Source organism: Myotis daubentonii, chromosome 1 (genome assembly GCF_963259705.1).
Source record: "Myotis daubentonii chromosome 1, mMyoDau2.1, whole genome shotgun sequence".
Taxonomy (NCBI): Eukaryota; Metazoa; Chordata; class Mammalia; order Chiroptera; family Vespertilionidae; genus Myotis; species Myotis daubentonii.
In genome coordinates, this window is record NC_081840.1 from 65,835,118 (window position 1) to 65,851,665 (window position 16,548).

Genomic DNA, 16,548 nt, shown 5'->3' on the forward strand with positions numbered 1-16,548 from the left:
TCGGAAAGTTAGCAAATGAATGTTTATTGACCAGTTCATACATCAATACAAACTGACATGTTAAAAACAGCCCCTGCCCATAAGACCTGGGGAGGGGGAAAGCGCCAAGGCCTGGACAAAGTATAAAAGTTATAAATAAGGGGCTTTCAAAACTGGGTCAGGGCAAATCTGAACAAGAACGGCAACTGCCGGTGGCCTCAGACATGCAGAAGGGGACGGGCGCCGGCCCGGCCACAGATTCCCCGCCTTCCCGCCCCCCAAAAAGCTGGGCTAGTAGTAGGAAAAGGCGGCCACCTTCTCACCAACATTAGCTGGAGTATTGCTTCCTCCTTGTGAGGGACAGGCTGACGAAGGATTACCAAGAACTCAGCCAGCCCACAGGGCCCAGCCTGAGCCCTATCCAGGATGGGCTGTGGCCAGTATGCCAGCTGGGGCTGGGGTACAGGTGGAAGTGTGTTTCTAACGGACTAGCATAGCTGCAGCCCTACCAGGGGGTCCACCCTCAGCTGTGAGAGTTCTTGGGCCCAGGGTTTCTCTGTAGATTGGCCATAGAGGTGGTGGTAGTAGAGAATAGTAGGGGTGAAACAGGCTTCATCTGTTCAGGTACACTCAGGCTGACCCAAACAGAGCTGGGCCCCCTTCAGAATCCAATTCTTTCTCAGCCTCTGCCTATAGAGTCAGTAGGGCCCAAAGGCCTGTCCATAGGAGAATGGGCTTTTGTGGCCTGGAGCTACATACAGTAAAGCTGCCCCGCCTTACCTGAGGCAGGGGAAGCAGTAGGGCTGAGACACACATTCTTCACCCCAACACATCAATAACTGCTCCACTACTTGGTCCTACTCTCCCTGCCCACTGTGCCCTGTCTCCTTCCCCTCACCCTGAACTGCCCTTCCAATTCTCATCCTTCCTCTCACCTCTACCACTTACCTGCCCCTCCTACCACCTTTCCAGTGTGTCTCTTGCCCCTGCTGCAGCCCCACGTGCCTCCCTCCCCTCAACCTCCAACATCCAGAGCACCCTGGGTGCCCAGCACTACCTTTGAGGAGGCTCCCTCTACCCAAACCGAGTATCCTTTGGGCCATCTCATATCATCTAGGCTGTGGACACCAAGAACCCAGAATTTGGGTTTAGTGTGTTCCACCCCTTTTCGTGCTTCTTGATAGGCATTCCCCATGAGCCAGGGTGGTGAAGTCGGGTAGGACATGAGAGGAAACCAGGCACACATGAGTCAGTCAAGTACTCTAGCAATGAACATGCAACAGGTGTGTGTGTGTGTGTGTGTGTGTGTGTATTTCATCTGTGGCCAAGGTCTTTAGAAGGTGGGCCAGTGCCCTGTAAACCACGAGGGAAACTCCAACACAGGCTTCTAAATGAGCATCACTCAGGATGCAGGGAGATGGCCTCTGGGCTCCAACAGCCTGCTGGGGACCAGAGTTGGAGGATAGGGAAGGCCAAGGGGCCAAGGAAAGGAGCCAGAGCTTCATTTCTGCCTAGCAGAGGGCTTTACTGTCCTGCAGCAATGTCCCACCGCTGGCTCCACAAGTTCTGGCCAAGACAGAAAGGGGGCACAGGGAAAAAGACAATGCTAGGGCCCTCTTGGAGGGGGAATAGGAGTGGAATGTGGGGGCTTAGGCCTTGATACATTCTTGATGGCTGGGAATGCCCTGAAGGGCCAGAGGGCTCTGCCTTTCTGAACTGCCAGGAATTGGAGAAAAATGGATAAACCCTGCTCTGGCAGCCAGGGGAGTGCAGCTGGTGTGGGAGGGGAAGTGGAGGTAGAGGAGAGGCTCTGCTATTGGCTGAAGGGTATTGAATACCACATTACCTCTCACCTCTACCTACAAAATACCCTGTGTGTGTGCTCCACCCCAGGGAGCTGATCCCTGCAGTAATTTCAAATGGCTTCTAAGAAGAGAGAGGGCCAGCCCTTCCTAGATGGGGCAGGCCACCCTCCTACTCCTCACAGCACCAAGATGACAAAGACCCAAGACCTAACCCCTGCGTGAGCTACCGGAGGAGTTGTGGAGGCAGGAGTTCCAAGGAAGTGAGGCAACAGTCAGGGAAATAAATTAATAAATACAGGGGCCCCATGAGGAGCAGCTGGGAAAGCTGCTTCCCCTCTGAGCATTGATCACTGCTATCCACTCCAAGCATCCCCATAGGTTTTAGTGAGTGGAGAGGGGCTAGTCTGCAACAGGGGGAGCATTCACTTGGGACAGGCTTCTGGAGTTCAGAGTCTGCGTTCCATGCGACGCTCCACAGCTCGAAGCAGCAGCTCTGAGTATTGCTCTAGCAGGGCCTGTGTTTGCTCAGCTCCCACAGCACCAGGGCTTCCGCTGGGGCTGGGCAGCACTGTCCCGGCCAGGGCCTCTAGTTCCTGCCGCACTGAAGAGAAGGTGCGTCTGAGGAGCTGGGTGATGCGACTTTGCTCCACCGAGGGTGTCTTGCAGCTAGCCACCTGCAACAGGACCCCAGAAGTGGGTTAGAGGAACAGTGGAGGGATCTGTCAATGGATGTATGAAAAGGAGGGGCTCCACCTGGGTAGCCCACCCCCAAAGAAGGGACTACATGTCCAGCTGTGTGACTGGGAATCCCACACTCCAAGATCAGCAAGTATGACCAAAGGCTATGGGATGAAGGCAGACTCTGGAGTGACCCCAAAAAAAGGAGCACATCACATTATGGCACCATCTAAATTTTGTAACTCCTCTTTTAAGGCGAATAGTCCAGGGCAGCCAAATCGTTTTTAAATATGAAAAGGGATATTAATAATTACATTGCGACAAGAGGCATAAACTGGGATGGTCCTAAGCAAACTAAGACACGTGGGCTCTCTACCCTGCCTTCTGATCTGAGGAAGTCACTAGCTCTTAGTCAGAAATAACCAGTAGGTGCTTGGTTCAGGTGGCCTGACCTGGCCTCTAACCCCCTCGCCTCCTCCGCCCAGGATGTTCTTAATTGCTCCACCCCCACCAGTGGAAGAGCCTTAGCATTAGATTCTGGACACTGAGCTAGCACTCCTGACGTGGGTGGGTACCCAACACGTACCAAGTGGTAGAGCTGTACGGCCCGGCGCACACTGCCCTGGAGCTCTGCCACAAGCTGCTCACACTGCTCCAGGCTTACCACTGGTTCTGGAAGAGACAGATACAGCTCAGGCCCAGCAAACCTGCCCTTTCTGGCCTCCCCACCCATGGCTGCTCGGAGCAAGACAGGCTACCCCAGCATCATACCCCCTCCACTTGCCCTCAGTCTCTTCCTCTTGCCTCTTCCTTCCCAACACCCTCCCGACACACAGAAAACAAGGTCCAAAGGAAAGGGCCAGTCCCAGAGGCCAGAAGGCACTGAGGTCAAGTGGGTCAGAGAGGTCATGAAGGTTGGCAGGAGTGTCTCACCATCAGGGGTGTGACTTATGGACCGAGACAGGAGCAGACAGGACGAAAAACGCCAGAGGCTGGACGCACAGAAATGGAATGGAGCCAGAGAGCGGCCAACAGAGACGGGGGAGAGAGGATGGGTCAGGAGATGAAAGCTGGGGAGCTGTGCACACCTGCGGCCTGGCTTAGGGCTGCCCCTGGCCTGGTGCACTCCATGGGGTTGGGAGTCTTCTCAGGGGGTGGGGGCTGCAAGATCTCGGGGTCTTGGAGGAGGCTGCCAACCGGCAGGTGCTGGGCACAAGGGCTGTTGGACCCAGGCTGAACCTGGCACTCTGTCCTAGGCCGGGGAGGGGTACCCTCCCCTAAACAGGCCTGTCTCTCGGATGAGCTGTGAGCCTTTCCTAGGCCCACTGGGGAGCCAGGCTGTTCTGCCTCACTAGGGGTCCGGCCCTTGGTAACAGGTGAGAAGGTGGCCAGGGTAGGACGATCAGGAAGTGGCTTTGGAATGTCCAGGACCAGGTGAGCCCGGCTGGGCAGGGCCAGCTGCCTGAGTGGTGGGACCCGGATGGGGGCAGGAGCTTGAGGTTCAGCCGCCAGGCCCAGGTTCTCCCCGACAGAGATGCTGCGGGAAATCTTGGCCATGGAACTGGTGGTGGGGTTCTGGTAGGAGTGGGGCCGAGACAGAGACAGCTGGTCATCAGCCTGCGGCAGGGAACGTAGGCCCTCCTGGGCTTCCATCTCCCGTAGGAGTAATGGGCCTGGCAGAAGAGCCCCACCTACAGAGGAGACAGAAACATATGCAGGTCAGGTGGTAAGGAAGGTGTCTCAGATGCCAAGGCTCAAATACCTGCTGAGCCGTGCACACACCCACTAAAGCAGTGGTCACCAACCGGTGGTCCGCGAGGTCCGAAAGGTTGGCGACCGCTGCACTCAAGGACACCCAGTGGTAAGCAGAGTGGCACAGAGGGCGGCATCAGGCCTTCCTTTAGCAGCTCATGCTCCACTCCCCACACCCTGGCGCTGAGCCCACCAGGCCCCTCACCCTGTGGCGCCAGGCTCTGCATGGACGGGGCTTTCTGGAGTCCACCACAGGGGCTGGCTGTGGCCATGCTCTTGGAGATCCAGCTGCTGTCCGCATTGACACGGCGTCGTGGCAACAGCACAGGGGCTGCCTGCTGGGGACCAGGGTTTCTAGGGGAGGGCTCCACCTCTGGGGGTGCTCCTGGAGGATTAGCACCATTGCCTCTCAGCTGCTCACCAGAAGCCTGCGGCACCTGGACTGGCTTCAATGTCAGTGGCAGGCTTGAGGAAGATGGGGACGGTTCCCTGCAGGGAGGAAACATGGAGAAGGACCGGAGGAGGAAGATGGGGAGACGCTCTCACAGCGCTAGGGAGCGCGAGGAGAGGGCAGGCGGGCACAAAGCCAGCCAAGGCAGTTGTCCTAAAACTGGTGGGTAGGGGAAGCCTTAGAGAGAGGAGGGCTCCATGCTGCCCCAGGGGCAGGACTGGCCCTACTGGAAGCACTGGGAGGGCCGGAGAGCGAGCTCCTGGGGCAGAGTGAGAGCTGCTGTGGGAGTACCTGAGTGGGGGCGTCAGCACTTGCAAAAGGAATCGTGAAGAGATGCTCTGAGACTCTGTCCTCTCTGGTACCCGGACTGGACCCCCTGCCAGGGTGACAGAAATCATGAACTGAAGCAAACCCTTGCCCCAGATTCTACCCCCTGGAGAAGGCAACCCCAGGGCATGGCCTGCCCTTGGACCTTCCCTCTCAGCCAGGCAGAGGGGAGCAGGGCTGACTGCAGAGGCCCTACACTGGCCCTGTGACCACACCTGGAGCAGCCCCATTGGCCAGAGTCTCAAAGTGCTGTTTTAGAAACTGCTCCTGGTCCGGGGTACGGGGGCTGCCTTCCTGCAGCTCATAGGGACCAGTGCCTCCCTCCTCTTCCTCCTCTTCCTCATCACCCTCAGCTGGCTCTTCAAGGTCTGAGGAAATGCCATCCACACTCAGGGGCTCCGTGCTTTCAGAGTCTAGAAGGGGAGGAGGGGAGAAAAGCACCACGCTGTACCCGTCTGCCACCAGAGCCTCCACGCCCACCTCAGCCCACTGACCTGCCTGGTCTGGGCCTCCCTCAAGGCTGCAGCCTCACCTTCATTGGGGTGCTCAGGGCTGGAAAGGCGGCTGCTGCTATAGTCCACAGAGCAGGCGCTGTCAGGGCTGTGCTTCTCTGAGCCCCTGTTGCCTGGGTACACTCGTCCCAGGGTCCCTCGAGCTGGGGCCTGCACCTGGAACTCACTGCCAGGAAGGCCAGCAGTGGGGGAGGCAGTGAGCAGGGGTAAGCAGCAGCCCCCCTAAACTTCTGCCTTCCTTCTCCCCCACCTGTGACAGGACTGAGGCTGAGGAAGTGGTGACATGGTAGGCAAGCCCCAAGGACCCTGGGGCCAGCCCTCTGCTCATTAAAGAACACTCAAAGGGAAGGGAAGACAGTGGGCTGCATGTCCCCAGGGGCCTGGTGGTGGCAGAACCCTTGCCTGGTATCCAAGGTGGGGCTGTCACTTGGCTCCGGGTAGACAATACCATCTTCGATGGGTGTAGGCTCCAGATCCTGGGGAAAGACCCCTTCCTCTTGGGACAACAACCGGATAATGTGGGGGCAGGAACAGGGCTGGGAAGCGTGAGGCTGAGGGGACTTTTCATTCTGGAAACACACGAAGGGGTATGACTGGGGTTGCTGATGTGACAGATGCTCTGGGAAAGAGGAGGGGTGGGCAAGGTTTTGGTGGGTGCCAACTCTGGGAAAAGCTGGGTACTCCAACTCAGGACAGACACTAGGAAGCCAGACTGGGCTCCACCTCGTGTTCCTGAGCTTCTAGAACTATACTAGCACTCTGATTGCAGACCTCCAGCCACCACTTAGTATCATCAGCCTCCCAAGGAACCCTGCCCAAGTCCATCACACAGCCTGGCCAGCCCCACCCTGAATTTACAGTTTGGGTTACCCATGCGCCACAGGGGCAAAGAGAGCATAACTGGACCAGTGCTTGACTCCAGCTGTTGGCTAAGGCTGCTTGGAGATCTCCAGGGAACTAGGAGAAACTGGCTCACCTGTAAGGTCTCAGGGGGCTGCTGACCATGCTTCCCAGAACCAGATGAGGTCATGGCCAGAGAGTCCCTGCTAGGACCCCTAGAGCTTGGAGCTAGTGTCTCCAGCTGCCGCAGGTCCAGCATGGAGCGAACACTCAGCTCCACGCCTGACTGAGCCCAGCGCCCCCTTCTTCTGGGTCCTTGGTTGGCTGCAGGAACTGGACCCAGGAACTCCACTGTCTCTTGTGCCTGGTGTGGGGCAAGAGTGTGAGAGATGTAACGGTAACAAGCCAATCACACAAGCGTTTTAGCAAACATTCATATATCACATACTGTGTGCCAGCCACTTTTCCTGTATTAGCTCATTCAAACCTCACAACCATCTAATGACGTAGGTACTAATATTCTCCCCATATTTACAGATGGGAAAACTGAAGCACAGCAGGCTTAAGTAACTTGCCCAATTCCCACAGACAGTAAGTGGCCTGCCTATACGTTATAACTCAGGTATCTGGCTCCAGAGTTCATACTCTTAGCTTCCCTCTATGTCCTGTCTTAGAGGACCTTCTGGTCTCAGTCTTCACCTGGTATTGTGGACACCTCAAAGCTAGGGGTCTCTAGAAGTCCCCTACTCTGAAAACAGCCCCAACAAGGACCCCAAGTCCATAGCACCAAGAACAAACCAACAGCCCAGCCTTGAGACACTTGGCCTGGTCACAACGCACCAGGGACACCACACCCTCATCCCAGGTAACTGCTGCGGGACAATGAAAGGTGCTGGTGCTTGCAATCCCGACATGGACAAGTGAAGACTGAGCTGCCTTGGGGCTTGCTCTGAAAGCCTTTATTCCACCCCTCCCACCCCCGCCCCCTGGGTACACCAACTACCTGGAAGTTTTGAACTTACCTCCTAACCTAGGATCTTTAGAGCTATAGTTTCTCCACATTTCTGCTCTTTGGATCTTTGATTTTCTTGAACTTTACTTGTAACCATTTGGCTCAGAAACCCCGTTTCTACTCCCCACCTCCACCTGTTCTTTGTTCACATTTACCCCAAGTCCCCAGGCAGCTGAACAAGTGGAGTGCGTCCCCAGCAGCGACTAATCCTTGCAGGCCCCTCACCTGGCCTACAGGAAGGCAATGCCTGAGCTTCATCATCCCCAACCTGGGACCAGCCTAGCCGCCCAAACTCCTCCCACAAGGTTCTTCCTTGGACACAAAGGGTGGAGCATGTGGGAAGACCCCACACCCCACGGCCGCCAAGCCCAGAAGCCCTGCTTTCACCTTCCTTCACCTCGGTAACCTTGGAAGGGCATGTTAACAATGGTGACTCACCCGACTCATTTCCCAGTGGGACAGGCTTCGGGGCAGGGCTGGGCTGGGCACCAAGGCTAGACAGAGACAGGCAGTCGGAGAATGTCTCCTGCCCACCCACCCCAGAGCCCTGGCCCCACACCAGTCCATACCCGATGTGGCCACAGTGATGCTCCGGTTTCCTCGGCTCACATCGCTCTTACCCCCCCCCCACCCCCGTCTCAGAAAGGGTGTATCCAACCACTATACCCTCTGGTGCCTGTCCAGCCCCATCCAGACTTCCACAGACCTGGTTCTTTCTTGGTGCCCTTGGCAAGGATGGGCAGAGCTGGAAGCTCTTCTTCTTCAGTGCACTCATCTTCTCCCTCCTTGTCACTATCTGATGAGAGGGCTGGTCCAGAAGAGAGCATCGACGGGGCCTCGTGCCTGAGTCCGAGACAAGGAAGGTCATGGGGAAAGAGAACAATGCCATAGGTCTTCATGTGAGAAACAGGTATTGGGGGATACAGAGTTGCTGAATGGCAGGTGCAGAGCAAAGAAGAGGAGCAGTAAGAGGACAGCAAGCAACATGGACGCCCACCCACTGCTGGCCCATATCCCATACTCTGTTCTCACCGACTGGGTCCAGCCGTCCTTTGGGGAGAGGATGGTCCTTGCTGCTTGACCCCTCGCTGCCGCTGGCGCAGCTCAGCGAGACGCTGCCTCATGCTGATGGTCATCTCAGAGCTCAGGCGCCACACAAATATGCAGCTGGGTAGAGCCACAGACTTGTGTGAGGGAGGGGGAGGGAGACCTCTGGGGGCAGCAACACCATTGGTTCCCCTTCTCCATGGGCTGACAAGGAGACCAGAGCCACCCTGTAGTGCGGGTCAGGTCCAGCCAAGAAATACCCCTTTCAGCCCTACTTCCCAGAGACATCATGAGATGAAGAGGGGAGGGGAGGGTGTGCTGTGGCTTCTGCTCACCTGTCCCCCGACACAGAGATGAGATGTTTGCAGTCATTACTAAATTTCATGCCAGTGACAATCTCTGTGGAGAACAAAGAATATGGCCTATGAGCCCCTGAAGTCCCAGCCAAGCTCCTATTCCAACAGTGGAGGTCGGGGGTTGTTTGGAAGGGAGGGGCAGGCAGCTCTGATAGGTGCCAAAAAACTAAAGGAAGAGTAAGGTTCCAGCGGTAGAGTATTGGGGCTACACTCACCTGAGTGGCCAAACATGGTGGCCACACACTCGCCTGAGGCGAAGTCAAAAATGGAGAGGTTCTTGTCAGAACAGCTGGTGGCAATGTAGATCCCCGAGGGGTCCGTCTGCACCTGAGGAGTGGGACGCACAGCTGGGAGGAGATGGGAAGCACCGGCCCGCCTCCACCTAGCACCCCGTCCTCCTGTTCTCTGGCCCAGAGCCCATCTTCTGGCCCTTACCTTAATCAGAGTGCCATCCTCACCCTGTGACCCTTTAAACAGCTTCTTCTGCTTCCCACTGCTGATGTTAAAGATCCTGTAAAGAAACACACTCTCATTCACAGGAGGAAGAGGCCACGATCCAGCACACCTGGGCGGCAGAAATGCCAGAATTCACTCCCACATTCCCTATAGGAGCCACTCCCCTACACCAAAGGGACTACCACCTCTTGGGTGAGGCGAAGTACTCATTCCATGGGCTCAAGAGGTCACAAAGTCCTGGACAAAAAGGCAGACATGGGGACTGAGGTGCCTAGAGCTGACCCCCTTGGGCATCAAGGAATGTGGTCAGATGGTCTGAAAAAAAGATGCCCACCGAATATTTCGGTCCTGGCAGCCAATAGCCGTGTACTTCCAGCTGGGCTCCACGTCCATGTCATAGAGGGTCGTCTTCCGTACCACGTGGTGTGTCCGTGTGAACTGGACTCCATCTCCAGACTGCAGGGGTGGAGCATATGGACAGACCCCAAGCCCCATGTCTCACCAGGCCCAGAGAGCCCTGCTTTCTCTCTTCACCTGTCATAACCTCAGGTATGGGAATGGCAGAGACCCCCAGCACCTCTCGCTGCGCCATGCAAGGAAACCCCATCCCCTCACCTTCTGTGCAGTGCGGAAGTAGATGCTCTTGTCTGCTCCACAGCTGATCATGCGGACTTGCCCATCGCTGGCTATGGAAAAGAGAGGCCTAGTTATTCCCACTGCTCTCACCACGTGGGGCCAGCTTTTCCTCTGCCTTTCTCCCTTCCTTCCCCGCTGTTGAGCTACTCTACATGACTGGGACAACCAATTACATCAGGATGCTTACCTCCAAACCTGGGCTTTCCTTTACCCCATCCTCAGCCAACCTGGCTGGCTCAGGATCCCCCAGACTAAGAGTTTACATTCCACCTGCCTTCCCATCCAGCCCCAGGCCTCCCAGCAGCTGTCCAACATTCCCCATGACAGGCACACCCTTCTCACAGCGGTAGAAGGCAGGTGGCAGTGGGGAGAGGGGTAAGGATGATGTTGGTCGTAGGTGGCAGGATGTGTCTCAATTACCCTGCCCCCACCTGCAAACTTGACAGCAGTGATGGAGGACGAGTGCTCGTCCAACGTCTGCTGTAGGCTATACTCCCGTCCAGCATCCAGCACATGGATCAGCCTGTCCCGGCTCGCTGATGCTAGCAGCTTCAGACCTGGGGTTAGAAGAACTCATCAGCTCACAAGTGCCCAGAGCAGGCCCCTACCTGAGCCAGGCAAAGAGGCCTGCAGTAACTAAGCCCCATGGAGCAGGGATGGAGCTGTCCTCCTCTAAACCTGCAAAGACACCAAATGATTCAAAGGCCTTTCAGTCTCACATCCAAGAGCCAGGACAGAGGTAAGTGGCACTAGCAGGATGGAGGAGCCCTGTGCCATTCTGGGCTAGGGACCAGGTATCCTCCTGACCTGTGTCTGGCTTAGAGTACTCCAGGCAAAGAATTTCCGAGTCATGGGCCTCCACTTTCAGCATCTCACTAAGCGACTGCAGCTCGTGCACCCTGCAGAAATGAGGAGAGGATGGCAGAGGTCATTGCCAGGCTTCAGGAAGAGAGATTCACGCTGCTTTCTCTGCTACAACCTCTCTCCCAATCTTTTCCAACATTTACTATTTTTTTTAGGCTTAGAGGAAGGTTGTACTGAGTACAGAAGAGTTTCCATATTTCCTTTACCCAGCTTTCCCAAATGTACACATCTTACATAACAACAGTTCAATGACCAGAGCCAGGAAATTTTCATTCATACAATACTAATAATAAAACGCTTTATTTGGATTTCACCAGTTTTTCCACAATGTTCTTTTTCTGAATCCAGGATCCTATCCAATTTGCATTAGTTGTTATTTCTCTTTAGTCTCTTGCAGTCTTGAATAGTTCTTCAGTCTTCCCTCACCTTTCATGACCCTGACGCTTTTGAAGAGATCAATATAGGCACTCTGCCACATGTACCTCACTTTGAGTTTGTCTGATGTTTTCTCATGATTGGAATGAGTGTATGCATTTTTGGCAAGAATAACACAGAAACAATGCTATGTCCTTATTACTATATCATATTATGGGCTTCATGATGTTGACATGAAGATATTAAGTTTGATCATTTGTTTAAGGATGGTTTCTGCTGTGTTTCTTCATTGTAAAGTTATCTTTCCCCTGTATATAAATATCTTCCCCAGTATTTTTGAACCAAACTTTTCTGTCCTTGGGGATCTAACTCCTCCAGCCTGCACCATGAGACACAGTCAGTATCCACTCCAGGCCTGGCATTACCTGAGCGTGCCCATACGGTCCCCCGAAGCTAGATGCTGTCCATTGGGGCTGATACACACAGAACGGATGCCCACACGGGGATCCATCAGGGACCCATCAGCTTTGTCTCCTCCAGGCAGCTCAGTGTCCAGCAGGGCCTGAGTGTTCCCATCCACATAGATGATCTTAATGAGGTCCTGGTGGAGCAGATGCAGAGAAGTGGGTAAGGCAGGCCTGACACAATATAATTGCAAGGGAAGAGGATTGCTGGGCAAGATAAGCCTTTGGCTCAAAGAGCCCAGTCAAATCAGAGCTGGAAGATCAAGGTCTGGGGACCCCATTCCTGGGAAGGCATGAAGGCTGAGGGTATGGGAATACTAAGTAGAGAGTGGGGGCCCTAAGGCCTCAGGGCTCACATTGCTGAGGATATTTCGGTGCAGGGTGGAGCCATGCACCCCGGAGCTCTCTGTGTTCCACAGGCGGATGGTGTTGTCTGAGGAACAGGTGATGAAGGAACTGGGGGGGAGGCAGGCTTGGTTACTGTCCTTCACTTCTGGGTAGACCTGAAGGGGCAGAGGGAACAAGTCAGATCTCCAGGTAGGGAGCAGTCCTTCGCCCAGGGAAAAGGGAATGAGATTAAAGGAATAATCTCATTAAAGGGATAGTCTCACTGGCCAAGACTTAGCCTAGTGCCTGTCACATAGTAAGCAAGCCATAATTATTAGATGTTCACTAAGGGAAAGCACATTAACCAAGCACCTACTATATGCCAGGGACTCTTCTATGTCTCCCACTTAACATTATTTCATTTACTTCTCAGAACAATTAGGTGAATCAGGTACATCATTTTACAGTTGAGGAAACTGAAGTTCGGTCAAGTTCATTAACTTGTCCAAAATCACTGAGCCTTGGACAAGACAAAGCTAAGAATGGACAGGGCCACATTGGAAGAAGCCTAAGATACAGGAGCATAAAATGCAAGCTCAATCATCAGGACACATCTGAAGAAAGGTGGAGGTACAGGGATGCTGCGAGAGAAACAAGGAGGCGGTGGGAGCATAACGTTATACTTGGGGATCCCACTTTCCCATCTTCACAATGGCATCCCAGCAAACCTGGCCTGTCTCCAGCCATCCCAGCCCACGTACCTCTACACTCCAGACGCAGGAGGAATGATACAGAGCCGAGTACACCTTGCCCACTTTCTTGGGGTCCCTCACATCCCAAACATAAATGCTGTGGTCGTTGTATACACAAGATAGCCACTGATTAGTGGGATCAAAGGTCAAGGCAATGGTGTCTGGATACCTGGCATTGGCCACTCCAGAGAAGAGGCGACTGTGGGAAGAGGATAAGCACACTGGTGAGTGAGGAGCTGATAAAATGAAGGACTGAAAGGAATGAAAACAGAAGCTAACCCATGACGGAAGGAGCAGGGCATGGGAGCCCTCTCCAGACCCGCAGGCTTGAAAGCAGCTGCCTGAGAAAGACAAAGCAGCCCCTGACAGCCGTCAGCGGGGAGCTGACCGGGCACGAGCTACGGGGCCGTGGTGTTCTCCTGACGAACACCAGGTCACAGAACACCAACAGCAGACAGGGTCACTCTATGGCCGTGGCAGAGTAAAATAAAACAAGGTCACTGCCACTGTGTCTGACAGAGATAAAAACAAGATCACTGTGCAAACCACAAAAATAACCGAACACCACCCTTTCCTGTCTATCAGGATGGGCTGCTGCTGCTACCAATTACAGCTTTAGTCCCACTTCATAAGGTAAAAATTATTAGGGTGCCTAATTGTAGAATTGCCCCCACTTCCTGACAGCATCCAACCAGAGCAAAATTTCAACCCCTGAACCTTTCTAAAATCACCTCACATATATCTCAAACCTTACAATACCCCTACACTTAAAACAGCCCCCACTTACTGAGATACTCCCCATTTCTCCTTGGTTGCAACAAGTACCAATAAACCCAAATTGGTTTATCTACAGAGGTATTTCTGGTTATCCTAGGGGCATGGATACTCTTCACCTGTTCCCTAAAGGCTGAGCACAGCATGAGGCTGTGAATGGACGCAGGGGGCCCACAGAGCTCACCTGGCCTCAGTGACACTGGCAATGTCTGTCCCCAAGGCATGGGGCCGGGGCAGGGTGCTGAGGAAGTGCAGGTTAGAGGGGTTGAAGAGGCGCACGGTGCCATCAGCACAGCCACAGAAGATGTAGTCTTGGCTCACAGAGATGCAGTAGGCCACGGTGGTCTGCAGGCAGAGGGGCTCAGGTCAGGAGAGGCCACCTGCCAACCCCTCCTCAACAATCACCTGCCAAGAGGAGAGACCAACCAAGGCACCGGCAAAGGAAAAGCAGCCCAGCTGCTCTGGCCTGAGCCCATCAGCTGTTATCTAGAGATGCCCCTCCCTCCAGCAGCAGGTGGCCAGAGGGCCCATAGTCATGTGCCCTTTGGGGGATGGGAATCAAGGACCCTCCTAAGATACTGGACATTTTGGCAAAGAAAACAAAGGAGGAAAAGCCCAGCAAAGAAAAGGAAATAGCATGAGAAAGACAGGAGAGTCTAGGCATCACTTACTGTGAAGCTGTCTGTGTTCTGAGCAGAAGAGGAAAGCAGGGGAAAGACAGACAGAAAGAGAGCAGAGAGGAGGCAGTTATACAGATCTCCATAGGCTGAAACTGGGCGGAGCTTCTCTCTCCTGGGGTCCCCTCCTGCATGCATGAGGGCTCAGCCACTGGTATAAGCCACAGGTATCAATTCTCACCTGAGCCATTACATGCACAGCCCCAACCAATTGGGCCAGGGGTACTTACTCTCAGCTCCACCCACTTATCCAAAAGCCTCCGGTCACTGAACTCGCACAGTAGCCCTGAGGATGTGATGCAGAAGGTACTGTCTGCTTTCTTCCCTCGGCCACAGGCCACATCGGTGAACAGGTTGTTCCGTAGCTCCCCCAGCAGCCCTGAGCGGCCCAACAGGGGCACAGTGGCATTCACCTGTGGAGACATATCACTGTTGCCCACCCACCTACCCCCAGGGCCTGCCCCTAGAAACTAGGCCCCCTTGCTCTTTGAGACTACCCCGTGGTCCTGAGAGCATCTAGCTCATCCAGAACTTCTGTACAGCTGCCGAGCAAACAGCGAAGGGCCCCAATGGAGCAGGGTCTCCTGGGGTGGGCTGAGCAGGCCCTGACCCTGCTGGCTACTTCCAGCCTCAGCATCTCACCTTTGAGGTCTTACTGTCATCAAGGTACCAGAATTTGATGTGTCGGTTCCCTGCAGTGACAAAGTAGCTACAATCTTCAGAGAAGGACACTGCTGTCACCCGGCTGGACACCTTATTGGAGGCTACCACAATGTTTTTCTGGAGGGAAAGCCAAAGGGAGAATCAAGGTCCTGCCTCTTGGAGCTTTGGAAAAAAAAAAAGGAAGATCTTTCTTTTCATGGTTTATTGGTCTGAAAAAAAAGGGGGAGGATAAAGAATCCCTTTTCAGAGGAGTTGAAGAGATTCATTTCCTATGGAGGTCCTCAAAGGCACGAAGCTAGCTCCTTTCTACCAACACACTTGGCTATAGTTGCTCTTTCCTGCTTCAGATCATTTTCTAGAATGAGGCTGAGATTAGCAGAGTAGAATGAAGGGACTCTGGTCAGTATCTTCCTGGCTCTCCAACTGGCCCTGGAACCCTCATGAGGCTGCCAGCCCAGCCCACCCCGCCCACTCACCTTCCAGGCCCAGACGTTGACGATCATGTCATGTTGGTAGCCCACGGAGACAATGTACTTGGCGCTAGGGGAGAAGGCCACGCAAGCCACACCGTACTTATGCTCCTGCAGCTCTGCCACCTGGCTACGCTCAGCCACGTCCCAAACCCGCACCGCTGGCATGTGCCCACTCTGCAGGGAGGCGAGAACTGGAAGTGAGGGCCAGAAGCATACAGACCCCCTAGCCTTTCAAAGTGGGGGCCCTCGCCTCCTCAGCTACTGGATACAACCTTCTCTAATGACCTCTGCCAAGAGTCAAGAGCAGAGTGCTGTCTGTACAGGGCAAAGGTAGAGAGGAAACAACAAATGTCTCGGGACAACAGTAAGGACCAGGGAGAAAATGGCCCCAGCTTATGTTCAATATCTCCGGGTGAGGGTCTACAGCTCTGTATTTGTTCAAAGCTCCTTGAGTGATTCTATGGGCAGTCAGGGTTGAGAACTACTACCGTTCGGTTCATGCCTATTTCTGCCCCATTGTCTCCGTGGGAAGAGGTATTCCTCATGTGCCCAGCAGGGGGCCTCTGGGGACAAGGAATATTTGAAGGCAGTGGTTTTGAAAGTGCTTCCCAAACCAGCAGGATCAGCATGTGGGAACTTGTTAGAAATACAAATTTTGGAGCCCCATCCCAAACTTACAGAATCAAAAACTGGGGTTAGGCCTACCACTGTGCATTTTAACAAGCCCTCCAGGTGATTCTGATGCACACTGACGCTTAAGAACCACTGTTTTAAGGTGTAGCAAACACCAGGATTTGGCTTCTGTTTTGGAAGCCAAAGTGGCAGCAGCCCTAACTAGGCCTAGAATTGTAGCTCTCGGCTGAGGGCAGACCACCCACCCACTTCACAGAACTGTACCCCTTCTCCTCACTCACCTCTCCAGTGACCAAGTACTTGCCATCAGGGGAGAAGGCAAGAGCAGTGATGGTTTTCCTGCAAGAGATGAGGCAGGCTCAGGGCCACTGGCAGCCTGGCCTAAGCCTTGCTCCCTCACAGTTCCTCAAAAGGCAAGACCGGCAGACATCAATGGCACATGTGGCATTCCCCTCTGTGGCCTTGGGGCCCAACCAGGTCCCAGTCCCAAGAGTCGCAGAGACCCCAGGCGGTGCCCTCGTCCCAGTCCGCAGGAAGAGGGGTTGCTCTCTGAGGGCCCAGACCATTTACCTGGAACTGTTGAGGATGTGGTGCTGTTTGTGTTTCCGGGGGTTGAACAGCACGACCACACACCTGGGGAGATGAGTTAGACAACAGACTAAGCACCAAACCACAGCTCCCCAAGGAGCTCCCAG

At 54.3% G+C, this 16,548-nt stretch overlaps 1 protein-coding gene across 1 annotated transcript in view; it reads right to left on the minus strand.

Annotated features, from left to right (window-relative positions):
* Positions 1–8: 8 nt before the first annotated feature.
* MAPKBP1 (mitogen-activated protein kinase binding protein 1) overlaps positions 9–16,548 on the minus strand; it is a 58,786-nt gene continuing 42,246 nt past the window's right edge. The window contains exons 3-30 of the mRNA XM_059704612.1: positions 16,424–16,486; positions 16,135–16,192; positions 15,224–15,394; positions 14,727–14,864; positions 14,315–14,497; positions 13,592–13,752; positions 12,643–12,832; positions 11,911–12,057; positions 11,516–11,691; positions 10,659–10,750; positions 10,283–10,408; positions 9,831–9,901; positions 9,550–9,671; positions 9,195–9,270; positions 8,975–9,086; positions 8,739–8,802; positions 8,389–8,523; positions 8,063–8,199; positions 7,795–7,850; positions 6,481–6,708; positions 5,907–6,073; positions 5,525–5,670; positions 5,208–5,405; positions 4,957–5,041; positions 4,420–4,703; positions 3,551–4,153; positions 3,049–3,134; positions 9–2,458 (exon numbers count right to left, since the gene is read on the minus strand). Coding sequence (XP_059560595.1) covers positions 2,231–2,458; positions 3,049–3,134; positions 3,551–4,153; positions 4,420–4,703; positions 4,957–5,041; positions 5,208–5,405; positions 5,525–5,670; positions 5,907–6,073; positions 6,481–6,708; positions 7,795–7,850; positions 8,063–8,199; positions 8,389–8,523; positions 8,739–8,802; positions 8,975–9,086; positions 9,195–9,270; positions 9,550–9,671; positions 9,831–9,901; positions 10,283–10,408; positions 10,659–10,750; positions 11,516–11,691; positions 11,911–12,057; positions 12,643–12,832; positions 13,592–13,752; positions 14,315–14,497; positions 14,727–14,864; positions 15,224–15,394; positions 16,135–16,192; positions 16,424–16,486 — 4,303 coding nt within the window. The 3' untranslated portion in view covers positions 9–2,230. The remainder of the gene's footprint in view (positions 2,459–3,048; positions 3,135–3,550; positions 4,154–4,419; positions 4,704–4,956; positions 5,042–5,207; positions 5,406–5,524; positions 5,671–5,906; positions 6,074–6,480; positions 6,709–7,794; positions 7,851–8,062; positions 8,200–8,388; positions 8,524–8,738; positions 8,803–8,974; positions 9,087–9,194; positions 9,271–9,549; positions 9,672–9,830; positions 9,902–10,282; positions 10,409–10,658; positions 10,751–11,515; positions 11,692–11,910; positions 12,058–12,642; positions 12,833–13,591; positions 13,753–14,314; positions 14,498–14,726; positions 14,865–15,223; positions 15,395–16,134; positions 16,193–16,423; positions 16,487–16,548) is intronic.